The sequence below is a fragment of the Neovison vison genome, chromosome 13 (genome assembly GCF_020171115.1).
Source record: "Neovison vison isolate M4711 chromosome 13, ASM_NN_V1, whole genome shotgun sequence".
NCBI lineage: Eukaryota > Metazoa > Chordata > Mammalia > Carnivora > Mustelidae > Neogale > Neogale vison.
In genome coordinates, this window is record NC_058103.1 from 13,610,639 (window position 1) to 13,625,436 (window position 14,798).

Genomic DNA, 14,798 nt, shown 5'->3' on the forward strand with positions numbered 1-14,798 from the left:
CATGGTGTGCACGCATGCGCGCACATGTGTGTACATGTGTATGTCTGTGTGCTTGTGTGTGTGTGTGTGTGTGTGTGTGTGTGTCTGTACAGAGAGACGGAGATAGAATCCTCAAATGGTATACAAAACCAAAACGGAAGCTATCTCTCAGGAGAAAGCTTATGGGTGACTTATTTCTCCTTTATGCATATCTGTGATTACTGATTTTTCTGCAATGAGTAGGTATTATTTCCATAGAAAAGATCATTAAAAAAAACCAAAAAACTGCTGCCCATTTTCATATCTATCCTGTTACTGGTCCTCTGCATCTTGGTGGGAATTATTTGCCACCAAGTTTGCATTCAGGAACGGCTAGCTGAGAATCGGCTCTGGCTGGAGGACAAAATAATTCAAGAGGGCGTGGGCTACAGCTCAGAAAAGGCAAACCAAGTCCTTGAGAGCCCCGGAGGTGCGGGCCAGGGGCGGGGAGGGCAGGGCAGGCCGCAGGAGCAAAGGAAGGAGAGACAGGCAGGTGTGAGGGGAGCAGGGAGAAAAGCGGGCAGCTTCTCTTCAGCCCTGCCTGCGGGACCGCCCTGCTGGGACACCGTGCAACCTGTGTCCGTGACAGGATGGCATTTAAATATTTAAAAAGACCCAGCTTTGCCGTAACAAATGCACTCAATCTCCAGGGATCAATCCCATGCCACTGGCCCTGCTCCACAAATCAAGTTTCTGGGGCACGGAGCCTTCCTCACCCTCCCCTGCCGCACCCCATGCAAGGACCCGCAAGATAATAGCGCGGACAACTGAGTGATGAGCCCGGCTTCCCTTCAGTGACAGGGGCAGACAGCCTGAAGGCCGCGTTATTGGCTTTTCCACTGCAGCTCGAAGCTAAAAGCACATGAGCCTTAGAGAATGTGGGGCCTTAATGTCCTCAAAAAAAAAAAAAAAAAAAAAATTTTTTTTTAATAAGACTGCAATAGTCATCTGATTCTCCCGGTACACTCAGGTAAGGGGGAATCCAGAGTAATTTTAGGAAGTTGAGGTCAAGCAGATTTTCTGAGACTACGTTGGGTACAAGCTGCATCTGCCCCATTTGCCAGTCCACCCAGCCCACAGCCCCTCTCAGCCTGCGAATGTGATGGTCCGACATCTTGTCTCCAGGGAGAAGAGACTCATCGTTAAGCCACTGCCTGGGAAGAAAGGAGCCCATGGCGTGGGGAAGGGGTGCTGATGGGGGAGGTCGAGATACTCAAGAAAGGAGACCCCTCATTGACGAATCAGGAAAGAGACGTCCTAGCCCCTGAAGGGGAGAACCAGGACCATACCCCCAGACTTCTTGCTTTTCCTCCCATACCCTTCTCCCTCCAGGATTCCACCACCAAGAATGGCAGGAAGGAACCCCAAACCCTATTCTGAAACTGCCCCATTTGGACATAGTTAACCCCCACTGAATTTCTAGAAGGGAGGCAACACCGCAAAGTGGCCGTGTTTTCAGTCACGGGCCACACAATCAAAAACACATGCCTGTAGGGGGAGAGGTGATGGGGACCAAGGTTTTTACTGATCTAGAGACTGAGTTGGGCGCCCCCACTCCTGGAGTGTGAGTACCAGACAGCACTCAGAGCTGAGTCATGCTCCCGGGAGGGCTCTCACCATGCCTATTTGCCTTTTGTCACTAATCCACTCTAATGCCCCAGTTTGGGGGTGAGGGTGATTTTAATAGATTTAAATGTAAAAGGCTTAAAAGTGTATAATCTATTCCGTTCCTGCCAGCCTGACGCCTAGAAGCCATCTGTTACCAGCGGACATGGCTTCATCTCATCAGTGAGATGTATGCGATCATTAATTCACTTCCGGTTGTTCTTTAGAGATGGAGAGACAGGGTGGGCGGAGGGGTGGAGGGGCGGAGGGAGAGGGGAGAAGAATCCTAAGCAGGCTCCACGGCCAGTGAGGAGCCGACTCAGGGCCCAGGCTCATGACCTGAGCCAAAATCAAGAGTCAGACACTCAACCAACTGAGCCACTGAGGCGCTCCATTAATTCACTTTCAAAGGTTTATTTATTTATTTATTTATTTGAGGCAGGGGAGGGGCAGAGGGGGCGAGATAGAGAGAGAATCTTAAGCAGACCTCGGGCTGAGTGCAGAGCCCAATGCGGGGCTTGATCTCATAATCCTGAGATCACAACCAGAGCCAAAACCAAGAGTCAGACGCTTAACTGGCTGTGCCACCCAGGCACCCCTAATTCACTTTTAAAACGTGTTTTTTCCTCAACTCTCAGGAGAGCCAAACTCCAGGGTAGGAGGGCGTATTTTCCCGGCAGTATGTGTGGACACGTCCCTTCACCTCTCTGCACCCTGGTTTCTTCATACTAAAGCGAGGTCAACTGTCCCTGCCTCTCAAGGTTACGGTGAGGACTTACAGAGACAACGCACGGAACACGCTCGGCACCGCACTCTGCACGCTCTAAGCGCTGTGAGCAGGCGTTATCACCGCGATCCGAAAGAACTGGGAACAAAAGACAAGCGCTGGCAAGGCTGTGGAGAAACTGGAACACTTGGACGCTGCTGGTGAGAATGCAAAATGGTGCAGCTGCTCTGGAAAATAGTACGAAGGTGCCTCAAAAAACTAAAAATAGAATTGCCACAGGCTCCAGCAATCCCACGTCTGGGTATTTGTCCAAAAGAACGGAAATCAGGATCTCAAAGAAATATTAGCACTCCCAGGTTCATGGCAACACTATTCACAGTAGCCAAGATGTGGAAACAACCTAATTGTCCATTAACAGATGAACTGATGACGAAAATTTGGTAGATCCATACAACAGAATATTCCCCATCTTTTAAAAAAGAAGGAATCCTTCAATATGCGACAGCATGAATGGATCTCGAGGACGTTGTGCTGTGAAATAAGCCAGTCCCAGCAAAGCCAATACTGCGTGACTCCACTTACACGAGTAGCCAACCTCGTAGCATCCGAGGGGGCAGTGGTGGTTGCCGGAGGCTGGTGGAGAAGGGGGTTAGGAAATCACTAAGCAATGGGCAGAAGGTTTCAGTCGAGGAAGATGAATAAGCCGTACACATCTTCTGCCCAGCACCGTGCCTGTATTCAGCAATATCTATCGTACACTAAAAATGTATTAAGAAGGTAGGTGTTAAGTATTCTTTCTACAGTAAAATAAACTTAAAGTTAATTTTTTTTTAAATTTTTAAAGAAAAAACTGGGAATGGGCAGCTGGATGGCTCCACCAGTTAAGTATCTGCCTTTGGCTCAGGTCATGATCCTGGGGACCCGGGATGGAGCCCTGCTCCGCGGAGAGCTTGCTTCACCCTCTCCCTCTGCCCCTCCCCGCTGCTTGCACTCTCTCACTCTCTCAATTAAATTTTTAAAATCTTTTTAAAAAAAGAAAAAAAGGAAGAGAAAAGAAAAAAAATGGGAAAGAAGGAAAAAAAAAAAAAAACCCTCCATGACTCACTTTCATTGTGCCCAGGGAAAGGGGTAAATGGGGGCTTTGCTCCACTCTACATGGCTGCTGCTTAGAGACACAATGTTCTCCGTTTCTCCCATCTGAAAATCATCCCCCCACCCCACCACCATCCTCTCTCCTATGATGCTACTTGAACAAAGACAATGGCAAAGTGGGTCTCATCCAGAGTCAGTCCCAGTGATGCTAATAGAAAATTCAGGGCTGGGAGCGGTTGGAGAGAGAAGAGATAAACATTTAGAACGATTTTTAAAACATCCCAGTAGCCCAACCCAAGGATTGCTTTCGTATGTCTGTCTCCAGTTATCATCCCACCTTTAAAAGGGGGCTAATGATACTGTTAGGATTTAAAGCTATTAAGTAAATTAAGGCCAAGTGCTGGATTGCTGAGCTTTATAGAGGACTGCTGAGTTTTAGATCAATGCTGGGAAAAAAACGGGAAAGGAAAATTTCTAAAGAGACCAACTAAAACAGTGCGGCAAGCCTATGGCCATGGGCTTGGAGAATTCCTGAAGACTCTAGAACTTCCGGATGCCAAAAGCAGGGAACAATAAAAAGGCTAGAAGCCTTCAAATTTGAATGAAGTAGACCAGTCACTCTGATAATACAGAAGGAATTCCCCTGAGGAGCTCGCAAAAAAATATAGGTTCCTGAGCCTGCTCCCCATAGTTCTGATGCAGAAGGTCCAGTATGAGGCCCAGGAATCACATTTTAATAAGCATCTCGGTTCTCTCTGTGCAGATGGCCCAGGTCCACATTTCGACAAACACCGACAGCCTTCCCCACAAAGTCATACTCAGTTGCTCTGTGGATAAGAAACACTTTTCTTTGGCAAGAGATTGAAACAGAAGAACCAGAATTTTACTCCTAAAGCTTGGTAAACATTAAGGATAATTACAGGGATTGGTTACTTGCTGGAAGATGAAGCATTCACGTACACACACACCACACAGACTGGGTAAAAAAAATAAATTATGTTCAGATGATTTAGTACTTCTCTGAGATGGAATAAATTCGATGGCTGAGTGAAAGGCAACAGGCAAACTATCTATCACCTGAAGTTAGCAGCTAAGACAATATTTCAACCACCCATCCTGAGAGGGATGCTTGGACCAAGAACACAATAGGACAACTACATTTAGGAATACAACCAAGAAGGGTTAAACATAATCACACCTGAAAGATAGCTATTACTACTCCACATATAAACCCAGGAGGAGGTGGCGGGGTACAAGGTGGCCTAATATTTTCATAAATAACTCTGGGATTATGCAAATCAAACCATAGACAACACAACAATGGCAGGGATTGCAAATCTGCAGAGGATGAAATTCAACTACGGGGCAATGTCTTTAAATTTGCCTTTATTGAATCTTGTATATTGAAGTCACATATTATTGTATCTCTTTATTGAGACTCAATAGGGCTAAATGCAGAGTGATTTATGGAAGAAAGAATCATCAAATGCATGAAGTAGAAAGGGGCATGCACCTGGCGAGGCATGGGGTCAGGACAGGCCTGGCATGGGAGGTCGTGGGCATAGCGCACAGGGCAATGGGGGGGGGGCAAGTACTTCAGTTCTCTACACATACCGGCTGTTATTAAGAGCCGATGTGTAAAATAAACAGGGAAGTGTGTCTGCTGCTCTTGGGCTACTTGGCCTTGGTGTTACTTGCAGTGGGAGTGCCGGACTTAAACGTAAACCAGGAAGGGAATTTAGAGCAGACCATCACAGAGGTTATGGGATGTGGCCCTAGATAATAAACCAAGAATACAAGGGGACGTGAAAAGCACCCCCAGAATAGACAAGATACTCAATGTGCCTATTTTGGGGAGAAAGATATGTAAAAGATAAGGGGGCAAAAGACAAAATCTGCTAAAATGGAAAATTTATCTCCTTTTAAGGGAAAACAATCATTCAGAGCACAGTTGGAACCATGAAAGAAAGGGTAGTTTATGGTAACACCATCCCTGGGGACACTCAAGGAGGTGACCGGACACCTCTCTACTTAGGATCCATTAGAGATTATTAAAAGCATTCCTTGCTCAGTTCGGGGGTGGAGGGTGGGCCTCATGACCTCTCCAAAGGTCATCCCTATCCCAAAGGATCATGTGTCTGAAGGGCACCAGATAAAAATAAAGTCTATTAATCACCAAGCTGCCACACAATTCCCTACGAGAGCCAGGAGAGAGAAGGGCAATCTACGGTGGACCATGGTCCCCGAGGGAGGAGAAGGGAGGCAGCGGCTGCATGGGCAGAGCCAAGGAATCAGCCACTGAGACTTCCAGAAAGCCAACATCAGGCCTTTGTATAGTCGTCCGGAGCATCACGGGGTAAACAGAAGGAGGAAGAGACTGCGGGGAAGGGGGCAGGAAAAGAGCAAACGGCCCTGGGAGCTCCTAATCACAGTGACAAGGGTTGGGGGAAGGACAGGACATAAGCACTCGGTGCAGAAAGAGGGGGGGGGGCAGGCAAGAGAGGGACACCCACAGAGGGGGCTCCATGGAGGCAACAGGTGAGGAGGAGGATGGCAGAAAAAGGAGTGAAGAGAGGAACTGAGAGGTGGGTGAGAGGAAGTCAGAGGTGGGTGAGGAAGGGCGTGCCAGGGATGTCTGGGAATTTATGGGATTATGGGCTGCAAGTCCCATGAAAACTGAAGAGATGGAGCAAAAAAGTAATCCCACTAGCTATGGGAGCAGAAAATCAGATCACAAAAATGAAGCTATTTAAAAGAGAAATTGAATGGCAGTGCCCCAGTCCCAAAGCAGCTGTTGGCATTCTTGGGGGCTGGGCGGCTCCAGCCAGACACAGCTGGAAAGTCTACTCTGCCAGGGTCAGAAGGACCCTTCTCAGCCCGCAACCAGTCCCCAGAGGGCTCACGTGCTAGGGCTTCGGTGCAGCCGAACAAAACAGAGGCCCTTCCGGGAGGCAAGACCCAGGCCAAAGCAGGGACCTCTTGACTTCGCCAAGAGTCACCAGCTCCCGTGCCCTGCCTCCTCCTGGCTCTGGAACAAAACCGCTGTGGGACGGAGATGTTACCTGCAAGAGTTGTCTCGTGAGTGCCATCGGTACGGTGTATTAAGCAGCCAAATGGGGGTCATGGAGTTTGAGTTCTTCTAGCAAAATGTTCTCCAACCAGCTGTCACCCCACCAGGCACAGAACAACTTTTTGAAATCAAAAGAGGCCAGTGAAGAGGGAGGAAAGGAGCACCACCCCCGATGTGCTCCCTGAGCCCCGTCTCCCCCATTCGCCCTCTGCTTCCACAGCGAATGCGGACACCGCCAGATGCCTGCGGAAGGAACCACCGAGCCACAGCCCTGCCCGAGCCACCTCGCTGCCCTTCCCCCGTGGCCCAGCTCTGCGTCCTTGGAGCAGAAAAGACATGAAGGGAAGATGGTCAGGGAGTGTGGTTTCTAGGGCAGTCCCTGCTGTGAAACGAGCAGATGGCGCCCCATAAAGTGAGAGATATCTAGGGCAAGGATTTTAAACCCACCACCCAACGCTCCAGTAGGAGAGAAAGACAACAGTGTTCCAGCCGAGAGCAATCCCTCGGAGCTGAAGGGTCAATCCCTGCTCCCTGCCCCAGCCCTGTCTGCACCCCCTAAACCAGGACCAGCCAGTCCTTGCCCAAGAGGTGCCTCTGAAGCAAGCAAGAAAGGCCGGAGCTGGACCTCCAGTGGGCCACTTATTAAGCTAAGTCGTCGTCCGAGGAAGATTCGTAACTTGCCCTACCTGGGACAGGAGAGAGAGAAGGAAATGAAAGCGAAACATGAAACGCCAAAGGAGCCAAGTACCTTTGTCGGAGGAGTTTGAGTTATGCTTTTGTTTGTAACTCTCTGAAACAGAGAAAGAAACAGAGGATGAATCTGAGAGAGAGAGAGAGAGAGAGAGCTCGCCAGAAGAAAGCCACGGTGGAAAAGCGGCCAGAGACAGGAGGCCGGCGCCCCTGGCTGGCTTCTCCCTCACGCACTAACACCTGGGTGGGCGAAGCCTTGACCAGCTGCGGGCGACAAGAAATGGTGCCTTGGCGGCAGGCATGCAAGCTAGGGGGCAGGCCCAAGAGGGGGAGCATCGAGGCTGAGGCTGGGGGTGCGACAGCCAGGGAAGCGCAGGGAAAGGGGTGCAAGGGGGGGGGTGGGCAGAGGCAGGGTCAGGAAGGCAGCCCTGGCCGTACTTACTGTCACAGACGTAAGGTTTGTCGTGGTCTTCCTGAGAGGCGGCATCGTGCCTCCTCCGGCCACCTGCCGAGCCACGGGCCTGGGGAGACAAGGAACCGGGATGCCCGTTATGGAGATGCTCGCTGCGGCTCCTGAGCACGTCCTCTGTGAGGCCCCGAGCGCTTCACCTACCTCTCTTCCTCCGGTCTTCCTCACAGCCTTCGAACCAATACCAACCCCATTTTACAGGCCTGGAAACTGAGGCCCAGAGAGGTCAGGGAACTTGCTCCGGAGCACTCAGCTACTCACCCACATCATCTCATGAAATGCTCAAACTCCAAGAGAGGTACGACTTTTCTCCCCATTTTACAGATCGGGAGACTGAGGCAACCCCAGGTGAAGTAGCTCGCCCAGGGTCCCTCCGCTATGAAGTGCGGAGCCAGGATGTAAACTCACAACAGTCTGACTGCAAAAGCCTTCATCTTCCCCGTCCCTGTTCTCTATGGTTGCCACAGGGACCTCCTCCCCCCGCCGCTGCCTACCCTTCTAGCGTCATCGGCCCCACATGGAGTGCCCACCCTGCTCCCCTCAGCCGACCGGATGATGGCGGCCTGGAGCAGGGAGTGTGACTGCAGTCATCACCCCGGGCTCTCGCCCCAGGCTCGCACAGTCCTCTTCAAGTCTCTCAGGGGCCAGCCAGGCCTGGAATCCAGCCCGGGCATGGCGGTGAGCTCTCCTCAGCCCTCTCCCCTGCTCCTTCTGGGGGTGAGCCTCCGCTGAGGCCTCCCGGTGTGACCTGCCTCAGGCCTTGGCCAGTAACAAAGACCCTGACACCTCACAGTCTCCTGGGGCCAGACTCCTGATCCCACCACCCTGCGGGCATCTCCAGAAAGAGCCGGCCGGGCCTGGGATGGGGGCGGGAAGCGTTCCAGCTCCAGGGGTGGAGGAGAGCAGCCAGAGAGGGTGCTGGCAGCCCGCAGCCCCGGGACAGCGGCTGCAAGAACGTGGCAAGGTTTATTTTTAAACCTTTGTAAGTCCCACACGGTCACGTGGGTAGCACCCCGGCCGCCTCCAGGTCATTCTCTGGTAATGAGTAGCAGTAAACTCCCAACCAGGGAAAGGGCCTGCTGAGGGCTTTGGGGACAGAGAAGGGGCCGCAGCAGATGAGAAATAAAACATGGCAGCCACCTGGGGTGCAGGGGAAACGGGGCAGTCCCAGGGGCTGGGCCTGGACAAGCGGTCCTGGGAACTTCAGGGCCAAAAGGACTGTGATGCTCACAAACACACACACACACACACACACACACACACACTCTCTCTCTCTCTCACTCACTTGCGGGGGATTTCACAGCGGAAAGGCCTGTACCCCAGGCCTGCGATGTTCACACGCTCTCACAAAACGCGCACTCTTCACAGTCAACACCACCTGCCAAGCTACCACCTCCGCCGCCTCCTCAGCGCATCTCTCTCCAAAACAAATTACGAAATTCCACCTCCCTGCTTCCCTCCCTCCCACCGCTTTGCCTCGCTGCCTCCCCAGCCCCCATCCAAGCCGGCTGCCCCCAGTAGCCGCCCCCCCACCCCCGGCCCGCATTACTTAGAGGTGACCTGCAGGGGGAGCTGTGAGGTGCTGCGGTCACCCGGGGGCACAGACAGGCCTCCCCGCCTGCCCGCTACCGCGACGACGACAACGACGAGGACGACAGGGAGGGAGGTCACACTCAGCTGCCCCCCCCCACGCCCCCATGGTGAAGCCAGGGACAGCTTGACGTGCGCAGCCCGCAGCCCTGTCACAGCCGCCTGCAGCAGGTGAAAGCAAGTCAAGCAGAATGACGAGCCAACAGCAGACGCGGGGAAGGGGCTCTGAGACTAAAAATACCACCTGGGCCAAGAGGAGGGGAAGTGGCGCACTCGTGGGGGAGCCGCCAGCGGAAGGGGGAGGGCCCCCGCTGAGAGCCAGGGCTGGATCTCACCCCGCAAGACAGACCAGCACCGTGGCTTCCACACTCTCCCTGAGCCTTGGTTTCCTCAACTGCAAAATGGGTACATGCAAGGGAATCGCTCAAACTTGAAATCCCACTAGTTTGCTCAGATGTCACCTCCCCCGAGAAGCCCTCCCTGACCAACCTAGATCCATTCATAGCCTCTCCATCATTCTCTTTCCCCTGCCCAGCTGTATGTTTGGTCCCGACACTCAGCGTGGTCTGACATTATATTATACATGTTTTTGCTGTACCTGTTGATCTCTCTCCCGAATAAGAGCTGGAAAACGTCTACTTGGGCCGCACTATATTCAGAACCTGATACGGGCCCGAATAAGAGCTGGAAAACGTCTACTTGGGCCGCACTATATTCAGAACCTGATACGGGGCCTGCCACTTAAGACACATTTAATAAGCCTGGGCTGAATCAGTTGGTCGGTCAGTCAGTCAGCGAGTCGGCCATCTTTGGTTCTCCTTCATTCTTTATATCAAAATGCTGTTGTTTCTTCCTTCAAAGGCCATCTTAGACTTTGCGTTTCCCTTCTGTTCCACATTTTAATCCAGGAGCCCATCCACTGACCCTGAGTGGCTCAAAGAATGCCCCAGCTGGGGTTCTACCTCTGCACTGCCCTTCCCAGTCCACCCTGGGACTCCCAGATCAGTTAGGGTCACTCATTCATTCATTCATTGCCATCTAACACCCACTGACACACCCAACAGCAACCTAGTGCCAGTCTTATCAGGTTCCTCTCATGCTCATATATGATCCCTGCCACTGACCAGCCTCTCCTCTGCCACCCACAGTGCTCCGCGGTTTTGCCCCACTAACATCCCACGCCTCCAAGAACTTTCCTCCCGCCAGACCAAGGAGTAAAAAGAACATCAGCTTTAAAGTCAGGCATGGGCTTAATCACCAGGCATGTGTCTGTAAACAAGTTACTTCTCTAGGTTTTCATTTTCTCAGCTGTAAAATGGGCACAGCAACACCTTTAGTGCAGAGTTGCTGAGAGGGTTTGCGCTAAGAGCGTGTGAAACCACAGGGGACAGAGCCACAGCCACAGGAAGTGCTTGATAAATTACGTCCCCTTCTTGTCCAAGCTGATCTCTTCTCTCTCCTCTGAACTTTTATTGCATTTGGTTAGCGCACAGGCAGAAGCCTGCTGTTTTCTAATTGTATCATGGCCACTCGCATTTTCTCCTCAATTTAATCCCAAGGTCCTTAAGAGCAAAGACGGCATTTCACACTTTGGTACCAACACCCAACACTTAGATCGATGTTGGGCCCAGAGCATCCCAAGCTCTCTTACATGTATTAAATCAGTTCATTCCTACCATACACCATGAGTTACAGAAAGTAATACTATTCTCATCGGCACATGATGAGACCAGCTCTAAGGTTTGTGACTCATCCACAGTAACAGAATCAGTAGAAGGAGCACAGCCTAGGTTCTAGTCTCTATTCTGTAAAACTTTGGGAAGTCCTCCCTCTCTGAGAATTGTCCATCCCACTCCACTCCTCCCCACCCCACCTCCCATTCAGACACTGGTAAGCCTTGATTAAGACAGCCTTGATTGTACCACGTGGCCTGGCCCCACTGGCCTCAGTTGATTGGCTGGCTCAAAGGTGGTCACATGACCTAAGCTGGGCCAATCAGATTCCACCTCCAAAGCACCTAGCGTTGCGGCAATGACTGCAGTGAACACAGGCACATGAACTGGGAGCCCGTCAATGCGGGAGCTAGGGAGCCAAGGACACAGAGAAGCAGGAAACACGGTCTTCTGACCGAAAAATAAAGAAGCAGCAGGGTCCACAAACGGCCTAGGTTCTTTCCCTGTCCTAAGTTCCTGCCATTTTCTTGCCCTTCCTGAGAGTTGAAGCTTCAGAAATTGTACATATTTGGGGCAATAACCCAGCCGCTTTTCAAATACTCCCCGTTTTTGCTGAAGTGTGGAGTTTCTTGCAATTAAAAGACCCTTGACTTGGGCTCAGGGAGCTAGTTCCTCTAGGGGAGCTGTTCTCAAGTAATGGCTCACACGGGGGTCTGCATCACAGCACTGAATATTCCGAGAATGTTCCTTGAAACTTTACACTCTCGTTCTCTCACAAGTGCACCGTGCGGCATTTTCCAGAGGCTCCCTGACATGATGATGTCCTCGCTCTGGGTGCTGGTGTATTCTGAAGATTAACATTTTTTCTGCTTGAATTTCTAATACAATAAGTATCACTAGTTATAACCCACCAGAACAATAGCTTTCAGGGGGGCTCTCAGTAATTTTTAAGTCAAGAATTCCTGAGACAGGGACGCCTGGGTGGCGCAGTTGGTTAAACGACTGCCTCCGGCTCAGGGCGTGATCCTGGAGTCCCGGGATCGAGTCCCACATCAGGCTCCCAGCTCCATGGGGAGTCTGCTTCGCTCTCTGACCTTCTCCTCGCTCATTCTCTCTCTCACTGTCTCTCTCTCTCAAATAAATAAAATAAAATCTTAAAAAAAAAAAAAAAAAAAGAATTCCTGAGACAAAAAAAAGGGGAGGGAGAGAACCATAGCTCCCTATTCTTGCTATTTATTTATTTGTGGGGTTTTTAAAATATTTTATTTATTTATTTGAGAGAGAAAGCATGAATGAGGAGGAGAGGGAGAACAGATTCCCTGCCGAGCAGGGAGCTGGATGGAGGGCTCCATCCCAGGACCCTGGGATCATGACCTGAGCCGAAAGCAGACACTCAACAGACTGAGCCACCCAGGTGCCCCCCCATCCTTGCTATTTAAAATGTGGCCCTCAGACCAGCAGTGCGGGCATCACCTGGGAGCTTGCTAACCAAACTCTCAGTGCCTCCCACACCCCCAGACCCACTGCGTCTGAATTTGCACTTTAACAAGATCACCACGAGCTTCTCATGCACATTAGTTTGAGAAGCACGGGACTGCACCACAGCACATCAATAAACAGTTCCTGATTGATTGATTGATTGATTGATAATGCTCACATGGATGGCTTCCAGGGCTTTCATGAATTTTAAAGAGCTTGGATTCCTTGGGCTAAAGTTAGCAAAGGTGCAATTATTAATTGTTGGATCTGATCGTCAGAACTCCAAGTGTTGTTCCCTTTGCACCCTCTGAGCAATGTCTAGACTTTATTAAGCACTCAGAATTGTCTGGGTGTTAGTACTCCCATTTTCCTGATGAAAAACTGAGGCCCAGAGTATTGCTATAATTTAATCAAGATGATGAGGTTACATAATTCACCCAAAGTCTAGTAAATAGTGGAGCTGGGATTTGAACTCATGGTTCAAACAGGGCAGAGGCTGTTCTTGGAATCACTACCTCACCCCTGACTTCCTCAATGAGTGCACAAAGCACCTAGGGGTCTTGTCAAAGTGCAGGCTCTAATTTGGTCCATCTCGGGTGGAGTCCAGGGCCCTGTGTGTCTGATAACCCCCAAGTGGTCCTGAGGTCGAAGCCCAGGGACCACACACTGAGGTTCCACCTATCAGTTCTGACAACAGAAACGCTCTCCGGGAACCTGCCGCTGCCTGAATATACCACTTAAAAGCGTAGCTTAACTGAGGCTATGGGTGAAGCAGCCTCACACCTGTATTCCAGCCCAGGCAGGCCTGCTCACGCCCTTCTAGGCCATCCCATGGCTCCCACCATGGGTGACATGTCCACGGTGTCCCTACCCAACATCGAGCCATTTAGCTGGCTCTTGGTCAACATCAGATGGGCCCTGAGCGAGGCGAAGCCCATCCAGCTCCCTCACTGTCCTCAGGCCTTCTCTCCACTCCCAGAAAGTTGAAACAGAACTTTTCTTTCTTTCCTAACACTCAGTCATTCATTCGACAAGCTGGTCTTTAGTCCCGTGATGGGCACTGGGCCAGGCATGACTCCATAACAAAAGCACAGATCTGTGTTCAAATCCTGACTTCTTCTTTACTAGGTTAGATGACCTTGAGCAAGTTCCATAATCTGTCTGGGAGTAATAGTCCCAGAATCTGGGAATGAAACAAGAAGTGCTGGCCAATAGAGACATAATGTAAACCACACACATCATTTTAAATTTTCTAGTAGCCATATTTTTTTTTAAAAGAGTAAAAAGAGAAACAGGTACAATGGATGTTAATAATATCATCTATTCAACCCAATTTTTCAAACTATTATCATTTCAATATATAATCAATATAAGAAATATTAATGAGCTGCTTTGCATTCTTCTCATACTAAGTGTTTGAAATCTGGTATGTATTTTACCTTTACAGCACATTGTAACTTGAACTGGCAATACTTTAAGTGCTCAGTTGCCACATGTCCCTATGAGGAACAGGGGAGAAATCAAGAGTGCGGGACAAAGTACATAGTTGTCACTCTCAATGCGTAGCTCTTGTTGTAAAGAGCCCCAGCACATGGCCTGGTGGCCAGGAAGCACACTGAGCGAGTACTACTGCTGTGTTCTTACAGGTGAGACACCCAGTTCACATCCATGCTCCGCCGAGATCAATCATCTAGATCTAGGATGGGAGTGGAGAAGATGTGAAGAGGACCACTGTCCACAATCTACCCTAGTAACTGTGGTTTGGGGTGAGGGACGGGATGGAAGCAGGCCTGGTGGCACACAGCTCTTGGAGTTCACACAAGGTCCAGAGATTCTAAAACCTCCTCTAATGATGGAATTAGATATTCACTACTTTGCAATGCAATGCAATGAAGTCATGAGTCTAGGCATTATCATTGGTTGCTGAAACAGTTAGAGGAGAACTTGATGGGGAACCTTCTAGGGCGAGATCCGGCTGACAACACCTGAATCTACTGATCCATTCCCCACCCCCACCTCAGCCCTGAGAGCAGAACAGCTGGACAACGCATACCTCATGATGTGATACATGATACAGTAAGAGAAATAGGAAGGGTCCTTGCCCCTCCAAAAAGAATTTACACCCATATTCAAACAGTCTGAGCCTAATCAAGTTTCCAGAAAGTGAAAAGGATACATTAAATATCACCCATCCACCAAATCTAGAATGTGGGGAATTCTGCAAAATAAAAACCACCCAACTTCTTCAACAAATAAATAGCATGGAGAAAAAAATATGTGTGTGCATGGTGGGGTGGGTAGAGCAAGGAAGAGGTATGTCTCGAATAAAAAAAGCTTAAGTTTCAAACAAGCCAACTATAAAAAGGCATTTGTGAGAAAAATCCA

General features: G+C 50.2%; 1 protein-coding gene across 1 annotated transcript in view; it reads right to left on the bottom strand.

Annotated features, from left to right (window-relative positions):
• DPF3 (double PHD fingers 3) overlaps positions 1-14,798 on the bottom strand; it is a 258,611-nt gene that overhangs the window by 86,252 nt on the left and 157,561 nt on the right. Inside the window, exon 6 of the mRNA XM_044230777.1 lies at positions 7,645-7,723. Coding sequence (XP_044086712.1) covers positions 7,645-7,723 — 79 coding nt within the window. The remainder of the gene's footprint in view (positions 1-7,644; positions 7,724-14,798) is intronic.